The sequence below is a fragment of the Exophiala aquamarina genome (assembly GCF_000709125.1).
Source record: "Exophiala aquamarina CBS 119918 chromosome Unknown aczIA-supercont1.57, whole genome shotgun sequence".
NCBI lineage: Eukaryota > Fungi > Ascomycota > Eurotiomycetes > Chaetothyriales > Herpotrichiellaceae > Exophiala > Exophiala aquamarina.
Genome location: NW_013550531.1, coordinates 1 through 20,239, shown reverse-complemented (window position 1 = coordinate 20,239; position 20,239 = coordinate 1). Strand labels below are relative to the sequence as shown.

The 20,239-nt window shown below is 53.7% G+C and overlaps 7 protein-coding genes across 7 annotated transcripts; 4 read left to right on the top strand and 3 right to left on the bottom strand.

Annotated features, from left to right (window-relative positions):
- Window positions 1-2,825: 2,825 nt before the first annotated feature.
- Window positions 2,826-3,678, top strand: A1O9_13083 (uncharacterized protein; the record flags this gene model as incomplete). The annotated part of the gene is made up of 2 exons (XM_013398007.1): window positions 2,826-3,050; window positions 3,103-3,678. The coding sequence occupies 2 exons, from the start codon at window positions 2,826-2,828 to the stop codon at window positions 3,676-3,678; spliced, it is 801 nt and encodes a 266-aa protein (XP_013253461.1).
- A 929-nt stretch (window positions 3,679-4,607) lies between these two features.
- Window positions 4,608-5,474, bottom strand: A1O9_13082 (serine/threonine protein kinase; the record flags this gene model as incomplete). The annotated part of the gene is made up of 1 exon (XM_013398006.1): window positions 4,608-5,474. The coding sequence occupies one exon, from the start codon at window positions 5,472-5,474 to the stop codon at window positions 4,608-4,610; it is 867 nt and encodes a 288-aa protein (XP_013253460.1).
- Window positions 5,475-5,924: 450 nt separating this feature from the next.
- On the top strand, window positions 5,925-6,813 carry A1O9_13081 (uncharacterized protein; the record flags this gene model as incomplete). The annotated part of the gene is made up of 3 exons (XM_013398005.1): window positions 5,925-6,018; window positions 6,072-6,304; window positions 6,364-6,813. The coding sequence occupies 3 exons, from the start codon at window positions 5,925-5,927 to the stop codon at window positions 6,811-6,813; spliced, it is 777 nt and encodes a 258-aa protein (XP_013253459.1).
- Window positions 6,814-7,420: 607 nt separating this feature from the next.
- Window positions 7,421-7,965, bottom strand: A1O9_13080 (uncharacterized protein; the record flags this gene model as incomplete). The annotated part of the gene is made up of 2 exons (XM_013398004.1): window positions 7,421-7,679; window positions 7,724-7,965. 2 exons carry the CDS (start codon window positions 7,963-7,965, stop codon window positions 7,421-7,423), a joined length of 501 nt encoding a protein of 166 aa, XP_013253458.1.
- Window positions 7,966-13,333: 5,368 nt separating this feature from the next.
- Window positions 13,334-14,185, top strand: A1O9_13079 (uncharacterized protein; the record flags this gene model as incomplete). The annotated part of the gene is made up of 2 exons (XM_013398003.1): window positions 13,334-13,783; window positions 13,841-14,185. The coding sequence occupies 2 exons, from the start codon at window positions 13,334-13,336 to the stop codon at window positions 14,183-14,185; spliced, it is 795 nt and encodes a 264-aa protein (XP_013253457.1).
- Window positions 14,186-15,878: 1,693 nt separating this feature from the next.
- A1O9_13078 (uncharacterized protein) lies at window positions 15,879-17,548 on the top strand (the record flags this gene model as incomplete). The annotated part of the gene is made up of 3 exons (XM_013398002.1): window positions 15,879-17,110; window positions 17,159-17,360; window positions 17,414-17,548. The coding sequence occupies 3 exons, from the start codon at window positions 15,879-15,881 to the stop codon at window positions 17,546-17,548; spliced, it is 1,569 nt and encodes a 522-aa protein (XP_013253456.1).
- Window positions 17,549-17,935: 387 nt separating this feature from the next.
- A1O9_13077 (uncharacterized protein) lies at window positions 17,936-18,938 on the bottom strand (the record flags this gene model as incomplete). Its single annotated transcript, XM_013398001.1, has 2 exons — window positions 17,936-18,123; window positions 18,170-18,938. 2 exons carry the CDS (start codon window positions 18,936-18,938, stop codon window positions 17,936-17,938), a joined length of 957 nt encoding a protein of 318 aa, XP_013253455.1.
- Between the last annotated feature and the right edge of the window lie 1,301 nt (window positions 18,939-20,239).

Genomic DNA, 20,239 nt, shown 5'->3' with positions numbered 1-20,239 from the left:
CATGTTAGATGGCAAATTCGCCATGTTTCGGAATCGCACTCCCAGATCCAAATGGGATTTCACATCGACAAACTTTCGCACTCGGATTACGTGTAACTCACGGAAGAAGCTGGTCTAGTCATACTGAAATGACCATGGAACCATCAGGTCCAAGCTGGTGAGAGAAGTACGGACGTGACGGTCTTCTGCACAGCCCACAACTGAAGCAGGAGTTTAGACAAAGCTTTTTGCATCGTAATTTTCAAGGGTCGAGTAGCGCAGTCGGCTACGCGAACGGAATAGGAGAATGTAACCTTGACAGAGCTTGCAAGGAAGGCATGATCCGATCGGTGCTCGCATACCTGTCACCGTAGCCCAAGGGCTGAGCCTTCCTCGGAACGTGCTTCTGTGGCATGGCGTTTACATACTGTATCGAAGAATATCTACGAGTTATAGACTTAAGTTATGAAAGGCCGCTGTAGAGTATTGCGGATCTTTCTTGCATCAGGTTGTTGTGAACTGCCTATTAGGTCATCTATCTTTGATATTCAATGGTGGATTATGATTGGTGTTCTTTTGTGTGCTTTACTGCAAACTAGAAGCGCGGTACACGGACTCTGACAAAGTCCGAGTCGTCTTTACAAAACGATCATAGGTCTGTACGACAATTGACGGACGAATAGTGGGGATCCTTTCGATGATAACCCGTAGTTCACTACTCTATATTTGGTAAAGCGTATCTACTAACTTTTGATGAAATAAAGTCGCAATATGTCCGCAGGGGTAGGCAGGGCCAATTCGAGGTTTGGACTGGTATCTGCGAACTTCCCTGAGATGACGCAGGGAGCGTGGCTTCTCATCTGTCGCAGGCGGCGTAGGCGACGACTGGAGGATGCTTGCTGGTGGAGTGCTCTGCTTCGGCTTCTTCTCCATCCCCTTTATCACCGTGCTCGAGCTCGAGATGTCATTGTCGAGCTTCAGTTCGAAGTCGTTCATCAAGATGTGTTTCCCGAGCGAGGGGAGGGCGCAGTGTTTTGCCAAGCAAGGTCCATCTCTGGTTGGCGTGTCCCTGTTTCACGGTGTCACGTGAACGCTGAGAACTTTAAGCCGCTTATAATTTGGGGTGCAGTATCGCGAGGAGTGACGTTGTTGAGGTGATGCCGGTGCAGATCAATCTACCTGGCACATTTTTATCGGCTAGCCGAGATCTCACGGAAATGTCCTATAGCATCCGGACCATACAGTACTTGATCCTCGACGAGTCTTTTCGAACTGCCTATGCAGGGTCGACCAGGAAAGGGTAGAAAAGAACCATAGAGACAAGCGGGCTTGGTTTTGCAGTGTAAGCTGGATAAGCGAGGTAGGCGACTCACTAAGCTGATTTCGGCGAATCCGTAGTGTATTTAACATATAAGTTAGAACTTTCAGTCGTTTTTGCACCCGTACTGTCTTTCCTTCTGCGCTCCGAGGGTAAAAAATGTTTACCTGTTATCAAGATATACACTGAACAACGAATAACACTAACCTTCTTGACGGATCGTTATATCATCCTAGGAGTTTACTTAAGAATCCCAAGGGACAATTTACTAATAACCTTTCTAAGTTTCCTTGGCCCAAGATTCGTTTATCATTCAGAACACGCGTACCTCTCGTCCTTATCACTAATATTTCGGGGGAAATGCCTTTGCGGAAAAGGGCTTCAGAACAGGACTGTATCTTACTCATGACTATTATGTGTTGCATAAGTCATCCTACTGTACCCTGGTTTTGGATTGCAGAAGATCAGTGCTGCCGAACCGTCATCATCTCGATAAAAACATTCCCTCACGAATTTCAGGCTCAGGAGTGGGCGGAGTCCAAGAGCTCAGAATTTCTCCTTGTACAGACTCCAATTCGATTTTGATGAAACGCTTTTTAACAGCAAAAATTCCGGGATGCTTATATTCCCATGCTCAATCAATGGCCAAGCTGATGATTTGAGGCCGTAACTGGGTAAGTTAGATATCTCGTTCGGGTCAATCCCAAAAGGTAGTTGATAGACCAAACCACCGGCTCGGGGGGTATGAGAAGCTGTCGTTATAGCTTTGTCTGAGGGGGCCTGCCGCATATCTTCTCAAGATGTGTATAGTGAATGTGTGGTTTCCTAGACTACAGTCTTGGCGGAGGAGGACTGTTGGAGAGGATTTTAGAACACGAAAACTTGGGTCGCTCCCACCGATGTCCATCAGGATACTGTGAAGGATGGAAAGTGAGCCGGGATTTCCATTTTTCGTGATGAACGCTCACTGGCGTCTCCACGGCACGGAAAATGGGGATTAACCCCAATCCCGGCGTGGTGAACGCCGTCGGAAATGCCCGACGTCATGCAACAAGGACGGATACCTCACTTCATATTGCATGGATATTCTGCCTGCAGCTGTCTGCGTTTCTACAAATGGGTGAGTTTCCTCCATGGCTACTACAGTAATGAATTCTCGCAACATATACCAAAAGTACAATGAAATGGGCCCTCTAGGTGTGCAGTTTTACCTTCCGTTGATTGGGATTTGTCTCACACAACCCTGCATCTAGGAGCCACTTTCCTCCCTATGGCTCTTCTCGACCCTAGAAAGGAATTAAAATGTGTCGATATCACATATGCCAACCTTTGAGCCAATCAAATCCAAGCATGGAAATGTTACAGAGCTGGGCAAGGGCGCTGAAAGGTACCTTGTGCGATCGGCTGTGAAATCCGTTACCAAGCACGTCGTCTAGGATTCGAACCTGGGTCGGGACTCCTGGTCCTTGAGACTCAACAAGGTGTCCTCAATTTTCTCAACCAATGTTGTCGAATGATTCTCCACGATATGGGCTCTTTGATCGACGACAAGATCCCAACCCAACCAGAGCCGGAGCCGATCGCCACTGGCTGGCAAGAGCAGCCCAGTCTGGTTTCTCTGTGGGCAAAAGAGCCGTACCGGGCTCCTTCCCAAGTCGATTTCAAAGGACTGTCGACGCTGGTTGCCGCGGAGCAGGAGGCTACCGAGGATCACATTTGGGCCTTGAGGGAGGACGCTGGCTATTTTGCCGATGTTATCGCAGATTGGACCGAACATCGGTCGGAGCAAATGCTGGACTTGGAAGGGAAAGCCTAGGTTGGATCTGTCGGATCGTGCGAACCGACAGATTGTGCGGAGGAAGGCGATCGTGGGCGTCGTCAAACAAGCATATGGGGATCTTCTCTTGTGGCTCGGTCTCCGCAAACTGCTCACGGATTTGGACGGGGTCATAGACCCACAAAATCTACGTCTTCTGACTCTTCTATTTACACTCCGGCGTTTCAGCGACCTCAAAGTCAACGCCTTGAAGGTTGGTGTTCCGGCTTCCTCACCGCTCCGTTCTGGCTTTGCCCGCGATATGCGGGACAGTACCGAGATGCTAGGATGGAAATATCCAAAGGGCGAGCCCTACGATCATCTGATCTTTCTCTTTCAGCAAATGTGGACGGAAGACGGACGTGAGAAGCTTGGGTTATCAAATCTTGTGGACGAATTGGGTCGGATGATCGAGACGGACCGCAGAGAGAAAGCCAGGCTGTCGACTTGGGCGTTGAAACATGTCACCGATCTCGGCGTCCTTGTGCACACCACACGCGTGATCGGTCGCTACGATGAGTGGTCGTACTTCCGTAGCGACGAAGATTGCCACGGATCGTTCTGATGGTTCGTGTGCTGCACTTAGCAATAGTGGCCATAGCCTCGTCTTTGAGCGATCCATCAACGATCATATTTTGAAGCACGTCATGCTGGGAAGGCGCCAGGTTAGGTGCCATTGTTTACTTGTCGGACGTGTTCCGATGCAGGCGGAACGCGTGCCCTGGTCGCCGTGACACATTCTTCCCAGTTTATTCGCAACACGTGTCCTCTTTACGCGTTAGCGTTTCTCGAATCTTCTGTACTGCAAAGCATAGAGGAGACTGCCGTCAGACTACGGGCAACCACTAGAGCTCGTGAAGCTAATTGCGGTATGTGCTGTTGTGCGGCACTGACTTCGGCAAGTTAAAGCTGCACATAATGTCGTTATACCCCGCAACCCTGGAGCCTTCGTGTCACAACTTGGCAGAGGACTTTGACAATCCTACTGATACTGCATCTCATAAAATCCACGATGTGCAATGAATATGTAACCATGACGATGTGGTCCGGAGGCGGCTGTAAGGTGGGAGTTTGTGATCAGACTCAATATACGGCGGATCCATGTCCTGACAAACCTGCTACTGGCATCCGCAACTGCCACAGGTATAAAAAAGTGGTTGCAGGATCGTCGAAGAGAAAGGGCCCGCGCCCGGGGCACAATCATGATTCCCAAGATCAATCAAGCTCAGCGGGTCAGCGGACTTGATTTGTGGGTAGGTCAAAAGCTGTTTAACCAGACATGAAAGATTCCACTCTAAACTCATCAGAGCTTTGAAAACCTGCGACATGGCTGAGAGCGCTCAGCATGAGGCTGCGGTTTCGTTTTCGAGTTCTGGGCTTATCACTGCCTGACGGATGACATATCAATATCCAGAGTAAGATGCGGAGACGGATCGTTACTCACGGAGAAGGGCGACAGGTAATAATACTAAATCCATCTTCACCTTTCACGGCTTATTTCCTGCTGAGTGTGTTCGTCACGGCGTTCAATAATTCCTTGCTGTTCTCAAACTCCTGGTGCCAGCATTTGGAGATTTCTCTACCAAATAAAAGTCCCTCGGTGTTTGGAAAGATTGCTTGTTCGTATCTTGTTTCTATCGTCTGGTCGTCGATCCCTGCGAAGGGTTTTTCACCAACCACGAGCTCATATAGTGACGAGCCCAGTGCGAAAAGATCAGTCTGTTCAGAGCTGTCAACGGCATTGGGTCGGGGAAGCCAATGGCTTGAACATTCGAGCCCCAGTGCTGGCCTCTCTTTGAGGGCAAGAGTCGGCTGAGCATCGAATCCCGAGCCGTTGAAATCAGAGAGTCTGACACTCTGCTCGTCGTCCAAAAGCCACTGTTCTAATCGAAGATCTCCGTGTCTGACGCCTTTTGAATGGAGGTAGGAGATACTCTCGATCATTTGAATACCCCAGCGTTTCTTATCAGCTTCTGGTGTTTTCGAGTCTTTCCTTTCGAGGTAAGCTTTTATGTTGCCGTTTGGATAGAATTCGAGTTCGATCAATCCCAGCGGCGGATTGCTCGAGTGACAACGAGCAATCCGGGGGTGTTCCTCAAGTATTCGGTACACAAGAGCTTCCGTCTCGCAGCATGCTAGATTCTGTTGTGTTATAGCTGGATCTTCCGGAAGTACGTTACATACTTTAACCACCCTATTGCCAATGCGAAATGTCTTTGCGCTCATGCCGACCATGAGCAATTCAGCGTGGTTCGTCATTAGTGTATATTCACCAGATTGCTGCTTGTAGTATACTGGATGCAGCAGAAGTTGGTGGAGGGAGAGGATGAGGCTGGGCTGCAGGGTCCAAAGCTGATCCATCTTGGCACCCCTTTTGTAATTCCCCCTAATCCAAGCTAAATGTCAAGACGAATCGCCGTAATTTACGAGGAAATCAGAGGTAACGCCGTAATATTGTTGTGGCTATCATTGGCTAGGCCTCGAGAGATAAGCTTTACCATTTATAGACTAGACTACGGCACAAGAACTCCGAAAACGATATAATAGAGAGCCGAAGTGGAAACCGGTTATGCAAAACTCTGTTACTATATCACTTCAAAATGGATTACCAGACGCCCTCCTCACTCCTCGCTCCGACCGTGGAGATTTGCGGGATGGTCGACAAGTCCAAATGATGGCGAGTGAGTGGTCGTACCTTCACTTCGCCTGGGCCTCTTCCTCCCACCTGGATGCGGTCAAATGTGGCTTCGTCCTTTGGTGTTCCCGTTACTGTCCTTTCTTTGAGACACCTCGCGTGTGTCGACCGTCGAGATGGAGGCCAATCGCGCCCGAGACCCACGGATCGGCAACCTCCAGCGGGCCGAGTGGCGCCAGAAATGTCGGCAGCTTCTCGCAGAACATCTTCGTAACGGTCGTTCCTCCGCGGCGATGGGCCGTCCGTTGACTCGGTGGCCATAGGGACGAAACTAGGCATTGCAATCGACCCCCATCGGATTCGGCTCCGAACCGATCCCCGGCACGACGGATATACGTGGGCTCCCGTATCGGGACATGAGCATCGCTTTCAGGATGGGCTGTTCGCCAAACAGCTGAGCAAGCACTCGGTGGGGGCCTACATGACCCTCTGTCGCGAAGTCGGACGGTACTTCGAGGCCGTGTCGACATGGGACCGTGAGAGATCCCGGACCGCGGTATGGGAATCACTACACTGTAGTGGGCATGGCTCGATCTAACTCTGACGTTCCCACAGGGCCGATCCCCCGAGACGGAGGTGGCGGTGTCGGCAACCATTCACGCCCCGCCGGCACGCCGTGCCGCAACGAGCGACGGGCCCCGGCCCGTGAGGCAGCACACCCGCACCGGCGCGGACGAGCACCATCACCGGTGTCGAGAGGTCCGGCAATTGCAGGATGAGATCGACGACGCACGAGACCGGATCCTCCGATTGACCCGGCGGAACCACCTGTTGTGCGGGCAAGTACGACAACTGCAAAGGCGACACAAACGGCACGAGAGGAGCGTGGTCCACGTGTTACCGGTCTTGGAGATGATATGCGCGACTCTGAAGAACGGCTGTGGCGACGACAAATTGTGGGAGTCTGAAGGGGCGAACAATGAGAGCCACGATGAAGTGGACGGGGACCATCAACCATCCAGAGCGGACCCTGCGGATGGCCAGAGGAGTTCTGACCTTGGATGAACACGCGGAAGATGGACCGTGGCGAGTTAGGAAAGTGTTTTGGGTTCTAAGATCTCGTGGTGAACTGGAGTGAGCCATTATCTAGAGGAATATTCTGGCCGAGCTGGAAGTCCAGGTTTTGGACGAGTCCAAGTGGCAACCACCACGACGGGCTGAACTCTCGATTTCACGTTCAACGGTACCTTGTCCCGCCCTAGCTCATGACTTGGGGACCGAGAACCATTGGTACGGGCGAGCCCTGGGGTCCCCTCGTCGCCACGCTGCCAAAATGGCATTCTGATTTCATCCGGCGGTCGTCCACATCGGCGATGGCCCTCTGGGTGGCATCCAAAGCGTTTTCGAAAGCTCACGCAGATTCTGGGACTCGACTTCCATCAGGTGACGAAGTACGAACCCTTCCCCGCCCCAATATTATCGGAGTGTACTCCGTACAGTTGAGACGTCCGTCGCCGCCTAGCCCACGCTGGTACTTTGACCTGTCCAAGGGAGTCGAGTGACCGGCCTCCGGAGACGGAAGAGCAAGTGGTGTGGCAGAACGCCTAACGCCTAGATTTCGGTGGTCTCCCCGTGAAACGCGCTCCGAGCTCACTGTCCCACGTAGATCTCTTCACGCAACCTCTGCAACCTTCCGAAGACCAACGTATTGTCTCAGTCTCGCAATCTTCTCTTCTCTTCTTCCCGTGGTAGACAGATTCAAATCTCTGAGAAGAGACTGAAGTGCGTTAGGTTGAAGGCTTGTAAGGTCTTGAGATGTTTGAGGAAACTCTTCGATAGGCGCGCCAGTTCTTGGGTTAGCTAACGGGGCGAGGCGATCAGAGGGACGCGTAAGGTAAGCATTTTGTACACGTGCGGCGTTGTTTTGATCCCTGATAATTAGTCAAGATAGTTATACGCTTTCGGGGAGACTTACAGGACGGTAAGTTGTGCCTGAATATGATTTGTTTTGGTATCAATTTGATCGAGTCGCTGATCGAGCTGGTCGAATCTTCGCTTGAAGCCATCGAGGCTTTGGTTGATCTGATGAAGAGACCGTAAAATTGCATTGCCGTTACTGAAGGCAGGGAGATTTGGGAGCTTTCCAACTTCTTCAGCAAGTTGAGAGAAGGATTGACGTATCCGCCCGGGATCTGGCTGGGGGCCGAGGTCTGCCATGAAGGAGAAGTGTCCGGGGAAATCGTAGGTTGAAGATTCCTCAAGGAAAAACCACTCTGAGCTCGGCTTGACTGTATTGCATATGACTCCAATCTACGCTGCCTGTGGCCGCTCAGGTCGATGGTCGATACCCTGCCTCAATTTCATTTCCTTGGGCGTACGCCAGACAAGACGCGCCGTCGAAGAAAATAAATCTAACCCGTGCTTCGACATCAGCTTCACATCCTCCTGACCGTGTGAGGTAACGAAGCTCGCCCACCGCGATTTGACGTCTTGCGACAGTGATGGGTTCACGGCAACCCACACTCTCTGAATGACCTCGTGTATGGTTTGGCTGACCGGCGCTTCGCGATTGGTCAAATGTGACTTGACCGGAGGAGGAGGGGTGAGAGGGAGACCATGGGAAGCTCAAAGGTGGGGGGGGTTGATATCTTCGCTATTACAGTATGAGCGCGGTGTGTTCTTCAACGACAAAACGATCTGACTGACTGTTGCGGTCGGCAGAGGATGTTGACACCCTGCGCTAAGTGCGCAGGCAACAAACAACGCGGCATTTCCAGACGGGTGACGTCGGCAGAGTTGTCGACCACGTGACCCATTTTTGTTTTCGCAGCCTAACCACTTTCATCTGACTCAAGACCTCGCCCTCCATCTCACCTTCTATTTTTCTTTTGCTCTCGTCCCTATGGCACCGTCTGGCCCGCATTGTGCAGTATGTCGGACAGCCTTTCACTCAACCGAAGCTGCGACGTTCCGCCGTCAGAGTGACGATACCTAGGGTTTGGGACCGAATGGCGGCACCCCATTGTCTAGGATGGGTGCAAAACGCCTTCTGCGAAGAATGGCTGGGTTTCCGCACGAAGCCCGGTCAGAAGGAAGAGGTGATAAGAGAAGGACCGACTCGGTGATTATAACCCTCTGACTGGTGGGAAAAGAGGCAGATTTTGTGGTGAGGTCTTCTCGAGAAGAACTACGGTCTGATGCGTGGTGGTTGCAATGGGGTACTGGGGACGTGGGACGAAGGGGTGCGCAGTGGTTCGATTGGGGAAACCTTGAGACCGGACACCTCCATCGCCGTTCGACACTGATCCACGAATGAACGCATTTTAGCCCAACTTCATTCCAATACCTGGTGCCATGATGGGGATCAACAATCTAGAAGACCTGGTTCAATTCCAGTGGGCGTCGCAAGTTTCGCAAAGGTATGCCCAAGGTCCCAACAGTCCTAGGCCATTTGAGGGGCAATCCCTCCCTCCTCCCTGCATCGGTCGCCCCTGCCACCCAACCGAATGGCACCCATTGGTCTTTCGGGGAGCAGGATTCGTCCCTACGAAAGACGTTAAATCTGTTGCATTCGGTGTGATGGGAAGCAGGAGAAGGAACCGTTGTGGATGGTGAGAAGTTCCAGTGTCGAGATACGACCGGGGATGCTCTGGTACATTTTCGGTGAGATCTCACAGCACACCTGGCATGGCATACACCACATATCGCTGCTTTGGGCTTCGACGCCCTGGTGAAACATTCCACGCTCGACACCCTCATAGCAAGTCTAGGGATGACACACAGTGACCGCATGGGCCTGAACTGGGAAGACTGTGACGCTGAGTGCCTGCTAGAACGCCTTGGGAGGTCTGGGACGTACGATCCGGGGGTGATCGGCGTGTCGCCGACAAGGGGTCTCGTGAGGCGGGCGAAAGAGATCACGCTGGGTGGTGGGATGCGAACTGGTCCGCTTCGACATCTGGACCCGTCGCAGAAGGTCAGCCAACTGTAACAAGCTCGCCCTCGTCCAGTGACAACATCCTGGACCTCAGCCCATGGCTCGAGAATGTATTGGTTAGATAATTGCATCGCGCTCACGGGAATGACGTTCTCCACTACACGGATCCTCCCTTCTTCCAACCATGGAGAGACGATCTCGGTGGGGTGCGGCTCTGAGGAAGAATCAGCCAAATCCGCCATGGAGAAGTCCCCCAGGACCTGGTTTAGCTCTCGAGCCGGGGGGGGGGGGGGGGAGGGGCAGAAGGTCCCCAATCAGTCAGTCTATCTGACGGGCCTGACAAAGCAACGCCTGCCCCCCGCGCTTTTGCCTGTCGGTCCTCACAAGGTGACCCCTGGCCCCGCGTTTCGATGCCCAGCACGCTAGTGGTCCATTACGACGTGCTGCGTGCCATTCTCGGCAGACACCGTGACTGTTGGATGGTATTGCATTAAGCCTTGCGTGATTGGGGGTTGGTCTCCCTTATCGGACTGCGATGCGAACCCAGGATCCGAGCACAAAGGACCGCCTCCACCGAAAAGCTGTCGAGATCCCAGGCTGGCTGGCTGCCAAGGACGGCCATGAACCTATCGATATCTGGCCACAGCGAGCCTTTTCCTCTGAGAACCCGCTAGTTGAATGTCGGTCAATCAACGTCGTCCACGTACGGGCCCACGCTTGGAAGCGAGGAACGAGACATCATCGCCGATCCCTTGAACCTGCTCTGAGGCAATGCCTTCACCTTGCATTCACCGATGATTTGCATCCATCCCCGTCGAGATGTTTACATACCGGACGCGGTCGGCCTCCTTTATCGACAAATCATATCTTCGCGGGGTAGGTCGAGTGAATATCAGAGGTAGATTTTAAGCATGGACCGTTCATCCTGACTTCGCCATCTCTTCTTATCCATTACCTCGTAATCTCTGCTGGTCCCAAATCAGGCCTTGTGTTATCATCCAATGGCTGACACTGCGGCAACTCGGTCGCCTGACGTCCCCAGCTACGCACAACCTACTCGGAGTACCTCCATCAAGGCTGTGAGCCCAACATCAGACCCGGACTGTCCTACAAACCCCAGTCGACTCCCGGTTAACCACCGCATTAGACACCAATCCTCAACCACGGCAGGTCCGTCTCGACCCCGTGTGGGCTCCAGAGCGAGTCCATATCGACCGGATAGAGGCACAAAAGTAGGTAACGCCCTGTCTCCTACCCAAGATGGGTCGTGGCAACCAGAGTTGATTCAATCTATATTCTTGCTGACGAGATGGTTGTGGAACCGGCTAGACGGCGACCGACACTCCTTTCGCGGACGATGACCCCATTCTCACGTCCGACCTGGACCCTCTCAAACCCAGAGATGCATCTGAAAGCGACCCGGGGGAAGGCCCATCGCGCCCCGGACCACGTGCTAAGGGCAAGGCAAGGGCTGGGAGCATGAGCGGACGCTCTCACCCTCGTCCAACCGAGAGAATTATCGATGATCTGGGACGGGCCCTGCGGGATGCTTGGGAATCGAACCGGGAGACCAGAGATTCGAACCGGGAGACAAGAGATTCGAACCGGGAGACCAGAGAATTGAATCGGGGGACAATCAATACTCTCGTGGCCCTGCAGAATGCAGTCCAGGGGCAGATCACGAACCATGAGACTCAGATGAGAAACCAGGAGGCCCAGTATCAAGAGCAGTTGGTGGCACTAACGGCAAACCTTGAGACCCAAATGGAAAACCAGAGGGCCCAGCACCAAGAGCAGATGGCGGCACTGGTGACCCAAATGGGAAACCAGGAGGCCCAACATCGGGAGCAGATGGAAACCCAGGAGAACCAACACCAAGAGCAGATGGTAGCTCAGGGGACCCGACATCGGGACCAGACGGCGACACTTACAGCCTGGATGGACAACCAGGTGGCCATTGCCCGAGCCATGGCTCGGGGAATGAAGTCGGGACCATCCCCGGGGGCGGGCATATTTTGGTTCCAGAACAGCGAAGATTGTGCGAGATCCAAGGAGAAGAGGGGACAACTCATGCGGATGGACGGCCGGGTTTGCAAGCACAGGCGCTAGAGCGCCCAGCTACACGCGGTCGCGGTGCAAAGCCCATCCCAAGGGGACATGCGATCGGCTGGCTCCGGTCCTTCCCCGTCGCCTGTTTGATGGATATCTTGAGGGACACGAGTATGTGGATACGTCCTTACGAGAGAGCACGGATCATTTAGGACGGCATGAGACAGTGGCTCAGAACCGCGTCAAACTTGGCAGCCTCAGCGTTGATGATGTCCCTATAATGGGCCCTATATTGCGCGCCCTCTAATAACTTGGGTGGTCAATAATTTATGGTCAACTGTTTGCGGCGACGGAGTGAAATCTATGTCCCGGGTTGCTGTATGTGAGCCGATTAGTTCAGAATTCGTTGCCGCTTGCACAACATTGTATTGGACTCCCTTTTTTTCACTGAACTACGCGCCAGTTTGACTGTGGAGGAGTGGCGTGCTCACGTACACAGTTCGCTGTGCGACTGGCATATGCGATTACTGTTCATAAGAGTCAGGGGTTGACACTGCCCAAGGCTGTTTTGAATCTAAATCAGAGGGAGCATTGCTTGGGCCTTTCGTATGTCGCTGTATCACGGGTGAAAGGTTTGAATGGAGTGTTGTTTGAAGGTTCGTTTACTTTGGAACGGTTTAAGGCTGTCAATTCAGTCAATATCGGAGGAACGCGAGTTGGATCATATGTATAGAAATGGACAGCTGTTGTAGGACCTAGGGACTAGTGAAACATCGCTGTTGAAATCGTCGAAATCGCTCTTCAATTGGTCGTAGTTCAAATCGCAGCTTGATTGGGGGTCCAGACAAAGCTAACGCTTTACTCTCCCGCAAAGATCCTATTCGCGGCCCCCTCGTACGGGGATAGAAGTGTTAGATTTCAAGGGGCAAGGGGATTGGATCGGCATGATCGCCTAGTGTCGCACTGTTCGCCCATAAAGCGATGAAAGGTCAGGTGCTATCGATGATAAGCACCAGTGTTATTTTCTTGATTGCTTATTGTCTGAGGTAGAGGGAAGAGTACTCCGTCCCGCGTAAATATACGAAGCCCACTATCACCGTAGTTGGCAAGGTTGCGCCAAGATCAACAATTTCTGCGCCAAGCACCAAGCTGGCGCCCTACGAAAATACCCAAACCCTCCTTGTCCTCGCGACGTCAAATTAAGCACCCTCGCGATGCAGCCCAACATTCGGCTATGTCTACGTCGCCGACTCCTCTGAAAGAACATCAACATAGCACACCGCCTTCGATTGTCGTACGCGCGCCCTTAACGCCCCCACTAACCCACGAGAAGGCATTCACCCAAGCTCCCAGAGTCATCGCACTTTTCAAAGATATCCGAGCCGGCAGACACATCGATCAACATCCGTGGACAGAATTCCAGCTTACACGAGGGGAATACGATGAGATAAAGCGTCAGCTTGGCCGAGACGAATCGCTATTCGGATATGTCAAGGACAAGATACGGTGCGTGGGCTCAGGGGGTGACAGAGACCGCGGCTAATTATGAGATCGGGCAGATATGACCACGACGGAAGAAGCCATCGACTTGTCGTTCGCATGCCGACCGGGGTACATGAGCTCTTCATCGATGGAGTCGAGGACGCAATTCGAAGTCAGCTGAAACTGATTCGCCGCGGATCAGACAGGGCGGGCCGCTTCGCGCAGAAAGTGCGCCCCGCTCGTTCCACAGAGATTTGTTTTCCGGTCGACGACGCTCCGTCTAGTACCAGAACGAAATATGAGCCGGACGCCTCTTTCTGGCATGACGATGCACAATACCCTGGGGTCATCATCGAAGTCGCATATTCGCAGAAGAGGAAGAGGTTGGATTGGCTAGCCCAAAGCTACCTTTTGGACTCGGATGCGAGCGTGCAGGTTGTTGTCGGCTTGGACATTGAATACGGCAAGAAGGGGTCGCGTCGGGCGACATTGTCGGTGTGGCGGACCCATGTCGTCCACACTGCCGATGGAGATGAGTTGAGAGTGGTTCAAGAAATCGCAGATGAGGTATGCCCTACCCCCAGACCATGCTCTTTCACCTTCAATTCCTGACATCCTTCACAGGCGTTCCGCGACGACCAAGGAAACCCTGTCGATCATCCAGGCCTACGACTTCAACTCAGAGATTTTGCTCACGAAGAACTTGCGTACGATGAGATCGAAGATGAAGACCGTGAGTTGGTCGTCTCCGCTCAGCAACTCTGCCAGTGTCTTACTGCGGCGGAGACCAAGGTACACCCGCTAAGATCGCTTGGCAAGCATTCGATTGCCCCGGGAATCAAGAAGCGAAAAAGATCAGAAACACCTCCGGAAGGGATGGCTTCTGGGGATGAAGCGAGGTACGTGGAGCAAGAGCAGAGAGCGGCTCAGCGTATGGCGCACGGCGACTCCGATTGCGAGGAGACATGAGAAAGCACTTTCGTCAGACTGAAAGGGCAAGTTTTCACTGGAAGATCGTAACCGTTGTGGCTTCAACATTCGGTTGTAGCCACTACCGGACAGTCGTGATGAGACCTCTCCAGGGCAGTGACTATTCGACTTAACCGAGCTTCGGCAACGTTTTCACGTAGACGTGACGTCCACGCGGGGAAACCAGAACAAATAGTGGGGAGGATCTCATCGACAAGCTTCGTCGCGAGGAAGAATGCTGCCGGAAGGTGCGGCGGATGACGAGGTTATTGGACGGGAAGTGGTTACGACTGAAATCTGAAATTGTGGCGCTCTTACCTAGGGGGTGGTCCGACGCTAGATAGATTTTTTATTATAAATTGATCTAATGGACTGTTAGTTATTGAAACCCATTGCTATTAGATTTTTCAAGGTCAAAGACTTTGGTTACGATTAAATAATTGCTATGTAGGAAGATAGGCACCCAGATAGGTACTTGTATCAACCAGGATAGAATGACAGGATGTAGCTCTCGGTAGACCTGCCTGGCATATATGGTCACGTGGTCTGCGCTTGAGGGCATTCGATCCAGCACGAAGTCTAGGTCTCCTTAGCACCTCACTGTTTATCGAGACATGGTAAGGATACTATAGTCTAGCGATAATAGCATAGGCATGATATCGGCGCTTTATAAGGGCGTTGAATTGATATAACCCTTCTATGTACAACCATTCAACGGTGGAGGAGTCCACTGTGAGGATCAGGGTACCTTGTCTCAATAGTTTCCTACCCTTTGCCAGTCATGATAGTAGGGTTGATATCGAAGTCTTCCTAGTATTTATGCCAGACATTTGATAGAATATCCTTTTAAATTCCTCGAGAATTGAACATCGATTGTATAAAATGTTGAATATAAGCCAGACCGTGAACGGTGCGGATGCAGGACGCGTTCCCCTCGATTCCCGTTTCAGGCTTAGCGGGCGGGCCGAGGGAGCAGATGGTTGTCGCGTCTTTCATCCTCTACAGCCCCCGAGCAACGTCTCCAACGGCGCGCCTGGCCATCGGTATCAGAACTGGGCTCTAAAGGGCTAAGATGGACGTGTCCAGGGACCGAGCTCCGGTCCAGACCCGACCAAGCCGTAGATCGAAGGCGTTGTCGAAGATGGATGCGAGGAATGTCGCACTTCCTCCCAAACTTGTCGCGCCGTTTGAGGCTTGGAAAAAGGACCCTTCGACGCTTTTAAGCACCTGTGGTTTCGGAAATCCTTCAGATCTACGCCAACACTACGACGCAACGCGATTAGTCAAGGCTTCTACCCTCCACTCGAGCAAAATTCTGTGGAGATTTCTAGCCGTGGCGTATCATGACTTTTTCCGTCAGCGATCTCCATCGGAACGCTACTCCTCTTCCAAGGAGGGAGTCTCTTTCGTGGTGAACGCCATTTGTCAATCTGAAGGACATGATCGCAACACCGTCAGGAAAGACGTGACCAGCTGGGCCTCTGAAGGGGGCAAATTCGTCGCCGTCGCCAGGGGGACAGGCGGCTGTGGGTCTTTCTTCCTGCTTCCAGGACACAGCAATTCGCTGTAAGTTCTCGGTGACCCCGTACCTGTCCCGTTGCTTTGCTTACCAGTGTGCGGGTGGGCGAAACACTTCACCGCAGGGGATTTGCCACTGGCCTTGTCACTTCTGCGAAAGGCCGGGATCGTCAAAATGGTTGAACAGATAGAGGCAAAGGACCTCGCCGCTTGTATCGAGGAGATGGTGAAGCTGCCCGTTTCAGCTCTCCCGCTGTACTCGCCGGGGAGTTCACGTGCTCCTCCACCCCCGACTCAGGACGGGGATGGAGACGAGGCATCCACGGACGATCGACGTCGTTCCGCCCGCCCCTCCGGTCAGACTCGCGATTTCGGCGGGGAACATCGCCATGACGGGTTGGTAGAATTGAATCGGCCCCGAGACCAGCACGAGGGGAAAGAGGTCATCGAGCTGGCCCGCGCGAGGTCCACGGAGGTCTTCGCCACCTCCAACCTACGCCTGCGGGAGACCACGGTGGCGGGACCCGACGTCGGCCGCGGCTTGATCAAATTTCGGGGGTTCGATGTCCCTCGTTTGCCAGATGGGGGCGGTGACTTGAGGAACATGCTCTTCGCATTCTGTAGGTCAACCCCTCTTCACACGACCCGTGCTAATCTGTCTGGAGACGTCGGCCCCATTGCCACGGGTCGCACTCTCCTGAAGGACAACGCGTACGCGGGGGAGTTCCTGCAGGTGACGCACACTCACGCGGCTCCACTCCACGCCCTGCTGGCCCTGTCCGCGTCCTACTACAAGGAATTACTTCCCCTGGGGGATGTCCGGCGGAAGGCGGTGGAGATCGCGGAGCTCCACCACCTCGGGGAGACCGTCAAGGAAGTCCTCGAGTCGATACGGAGAGGCCACGTCGATGCGTCCGTGGCTGTGTTGGCGGCCCTGTTGGATCACCATGCCATCCTCAATCGTTCCCTGCATCCTCGTTGTTGGACCCGGTATCTTTATCCGATGGTTGATCCCAGAGGGGCGAAGGTTCAGGCAAATCTCATCATGGCGAGCGACGCCATTTGGGCCATGACCTTTCTTCCTTTACGTTCGAAGCACGACTTCACACAGATTGACTATCACTGGGTGGGGGGGGAACCCGGGGACGAAGGGAACCGAGTGAACGGCATCCTGGGGCTGTCGCGGGAAATGCTTCACTACACGCACTCCGTTCGAGTGCAGGCAATCACGTACGTCAATGGGCAGCGGTTCGACGAATGGCAAGCCGCCGCACTCCAAGGAGGTGTCGAATCCACCGTCCAGTTCGTCGACGATAGTGAGGACGAGATACCGAAACGGGTGGCCATGGACACCGCGGAAGCGTACCGGTTCGGCGTGTTGACTTACCTGTCGGTACGACTCTACGGGTCGGTGGTGTCTCTCCTTCCGCGATCGTTGAGCTGACGTGTTCGCAGGCACACCCCGGGACATCCGACGGTCCAGACATGGTGTCGCCGCCTGGTCCGTCAGCTCCTGAAACTGCCAATCGAAGGCGAAGAGTATTCGGGAATTCACCCGGCGTGGTGCTTTGCCGTGGCCGGTGCCTGTGTGGTGGAGGAGGATGCGTACGCAACATTGGTCGGGATGCTAGAGCGCATTGCCGCCGCGAACAAATCGGTAAGTCCACTCTTCGGCCTGGGCCGAGGCCGGCGTTAACCGGTCGGACACAGAACGTCGACGAGGTCTCCGTCCTCGTCAAGTGGGTACGAGGGTGGCACAGGGAGAATGCGACGACGCACGGGTGGTGGGAAAAAATGACACAAGATCTGGAAGTTCGGACGGAGAGGGTGATATGTCTCAGTTGACTACGAGGTTTGTGGCGGAGTGAGGAGGCGCGAGCGAGTCGTGGCGAAGCGCCACAAATTGTTAGCGGGGCTTCGTCTACCAGGGACATGCCCTGGGCAAGACGTCCGGATGGACCGAAACCGTCTCCTTCGACCGGTCCCAACCCCATCTCCTGAGGATGCGGGTCCACGACGGAGTCGAACCCCCCGCTGCCCCGAGGACGACACAACACACCAGGTCCCCGATCACTGGGAGGAACTTATATCCATGGAAACTCCCGCCAGCCGCCACAAACAGACCTTGGACCATGGGCACCTGGTCCACGATGGGGTGCTCGAGAGGGGTCATGAGATCCCTGCAGAGTGTGTCACGACCGTGGTTCTCGGCCCATGGGGCGGGGTGTCAACTTACGGGCAGACCCAAAACTCCAACTGTCTGTCCTTGAGCTCGGGAATCATCTTTCCCAGCACCTCCCGGTTTCGCTGAATACACTCGATGGGGACCTGGGAGGCGAGGTCCGGGTGGGGAATCTCGAAAGTATCCGTACTCGTGATCTTCAACGACGTTTCTCGAGCCCCGGGAGGCATGACTTCTCCTAGAGACGGTGAGATACCAGTTTGCATTCACGCATTGTCACCCACCATTTTCGGTGACCAGGATGGGCATCGACTTGAATCTGTGGTATTCGTCGTCAAGAAGATGGAGGGTGGCCACGCCAACACCCACCACCGTAAAGAAAGGCTTCCCCTGGTGGCCGGGGACACGCTCGCCAACGCCCGATCTGTGAAGGAGTGAAGGGGTCCAGGGACCAGCGGCGACGATGGTCCGTCTCGCCCTCACGGTATGTCCCGCGATCGTAATCACGCCAGCACAGAGACGGCCATCATCCTCCATCAGGAGTTGGGAAATCGGCGTTCTCACGACGACGACCCCCAATCTCGAGGCTTCTTGGATAACCGCGCCTAACGCGAGAGCGGCATCGACCATACCTACATCCTTGTTGATCCAAAGCCCCTCGTCAGGGCCGAGTCGCGGTTGACTCTTCGACCCAACCATTGCCACGAACCGCTCCGGCGTGATCGACTCGTCCGTGTCGAGCTTCAAGGAAATCTCGTGCGATTCGGGCTGGATGGTTTGAATCCACCGAGTAGGATGGTAGCACTTTTGATAGAGAGCCTCATCCTTCCACCGCTTTTGGGCCTCGGTGGCGAGTTCCACGTACTCGGGGTCCACATATGGGCTTCGGACGATTTTTGTCTCGTCTCGCGATGCCGATTTCGTGGTCGCGTCGTCGAAGAGGATCACTTTCGCCCGGGGTCGCCTCCGTTGCAAATCACACGCGGTCGATGCACCAAAGCAACCCGCGCCAACAATGGCATAGTCATAGACGGTCTGATCGTTCGCCTCCATCACTCTAGGATGAGAGCGGATTCGCAATTTTGGTGGAGAGAGGGTGAGACGGTTTAGGACGAGGCTCTTTCGGTTTTTTTGGAATGCGACGTGGGTGCAGTGATACCCCGCTTCTTCGTCATGGAGATCGATGACGTACCTCCAGCCAGACCACTTTTCAGAAAGTATTTTGGGGTAAAAGGAGAGTCGAGCAATCGCCAGTCAACGTCGTCTACTTTTTTAGCCCGCCATCACAGGACCTCTAATTGACCTCACGACCAATGAGGCTGAGGGGAAGTGGCCCCATCGGAGCGGTACTTGGTTCTCACGGGCGACGCACGACAGCGATTCGTGTGAGATGTGCACCACCGTCTTCATCACAACACGGCCAATCATCAGCTTGACTAAACACGAGCCATCCTGTTGCAGTCCACGTGGTTCCCATGACCCGTTCTGTAAACCGCGAAAATTACCCTTGGCGCTTTGTAGTATTCCTCAGGGGGAGAACCCATATCTACGAAAGTGCGAGATTTGAAACAAATATTTCGCTGTCGAGTTTGACTTTGACGGCCAGCGGCACGGCCCGATCGAACATCGCCGGGTTGAATTTAGTTACCGTATGTCTAGTAGTAGCATGTAAAACTTTGTCGAAAGCGCCCCCCCCCCCCCCGGGACCCTCATCCAGACCTCACCTAGCCCTCACCCCGCGTCACCCCGCTTCTCTCCATAGCCCACGTGTCGAAAGAAAGAGACCCGGGACCACTGACATGGGCATCTGCGTTCAGATCGCAGGCACTTCTAGCCAGGTGGCTCGACAGGTCTAGATCCAACCCAATTCAAGGTCACACACACCACCGATGGCGGGCTTACGTGATGGAAACACCTGTATGAACTACGCACCGACGCACAAACTGCAGAAAGTAGCCAGAATGTTCCTTTCGACCGCTTTCGCTCTTGTGAATTATACCAGCTCATACGTAAAGACGGTGGGTTCTGACTGTAACTATTCCTCTACACCGACGTGCGGATCAATCACATCAGCGAAAAAGATTGTTGTAATATCTCCCACGTTTCGCCATCAATCCTTGGCAGATCAACTGCCCAGCCACTGCGACCAGGAAGCACGTGATCTACCCGGCTGGTCCATGCCAAGCCTCTTGGCGAGTTGCTCACAACAATAGCGCAGGTCAACCCCATGATCCTGGCGCAGAGATACTGCGATGAAGCCTCTCCCAGATGCGCTCCGTCTGCGACGATGAAAAAAGGACGCTGGGGCTCAGATCAAGCCAAGACCTCGTCTTCGACCCTGACGAGCCCTCCTC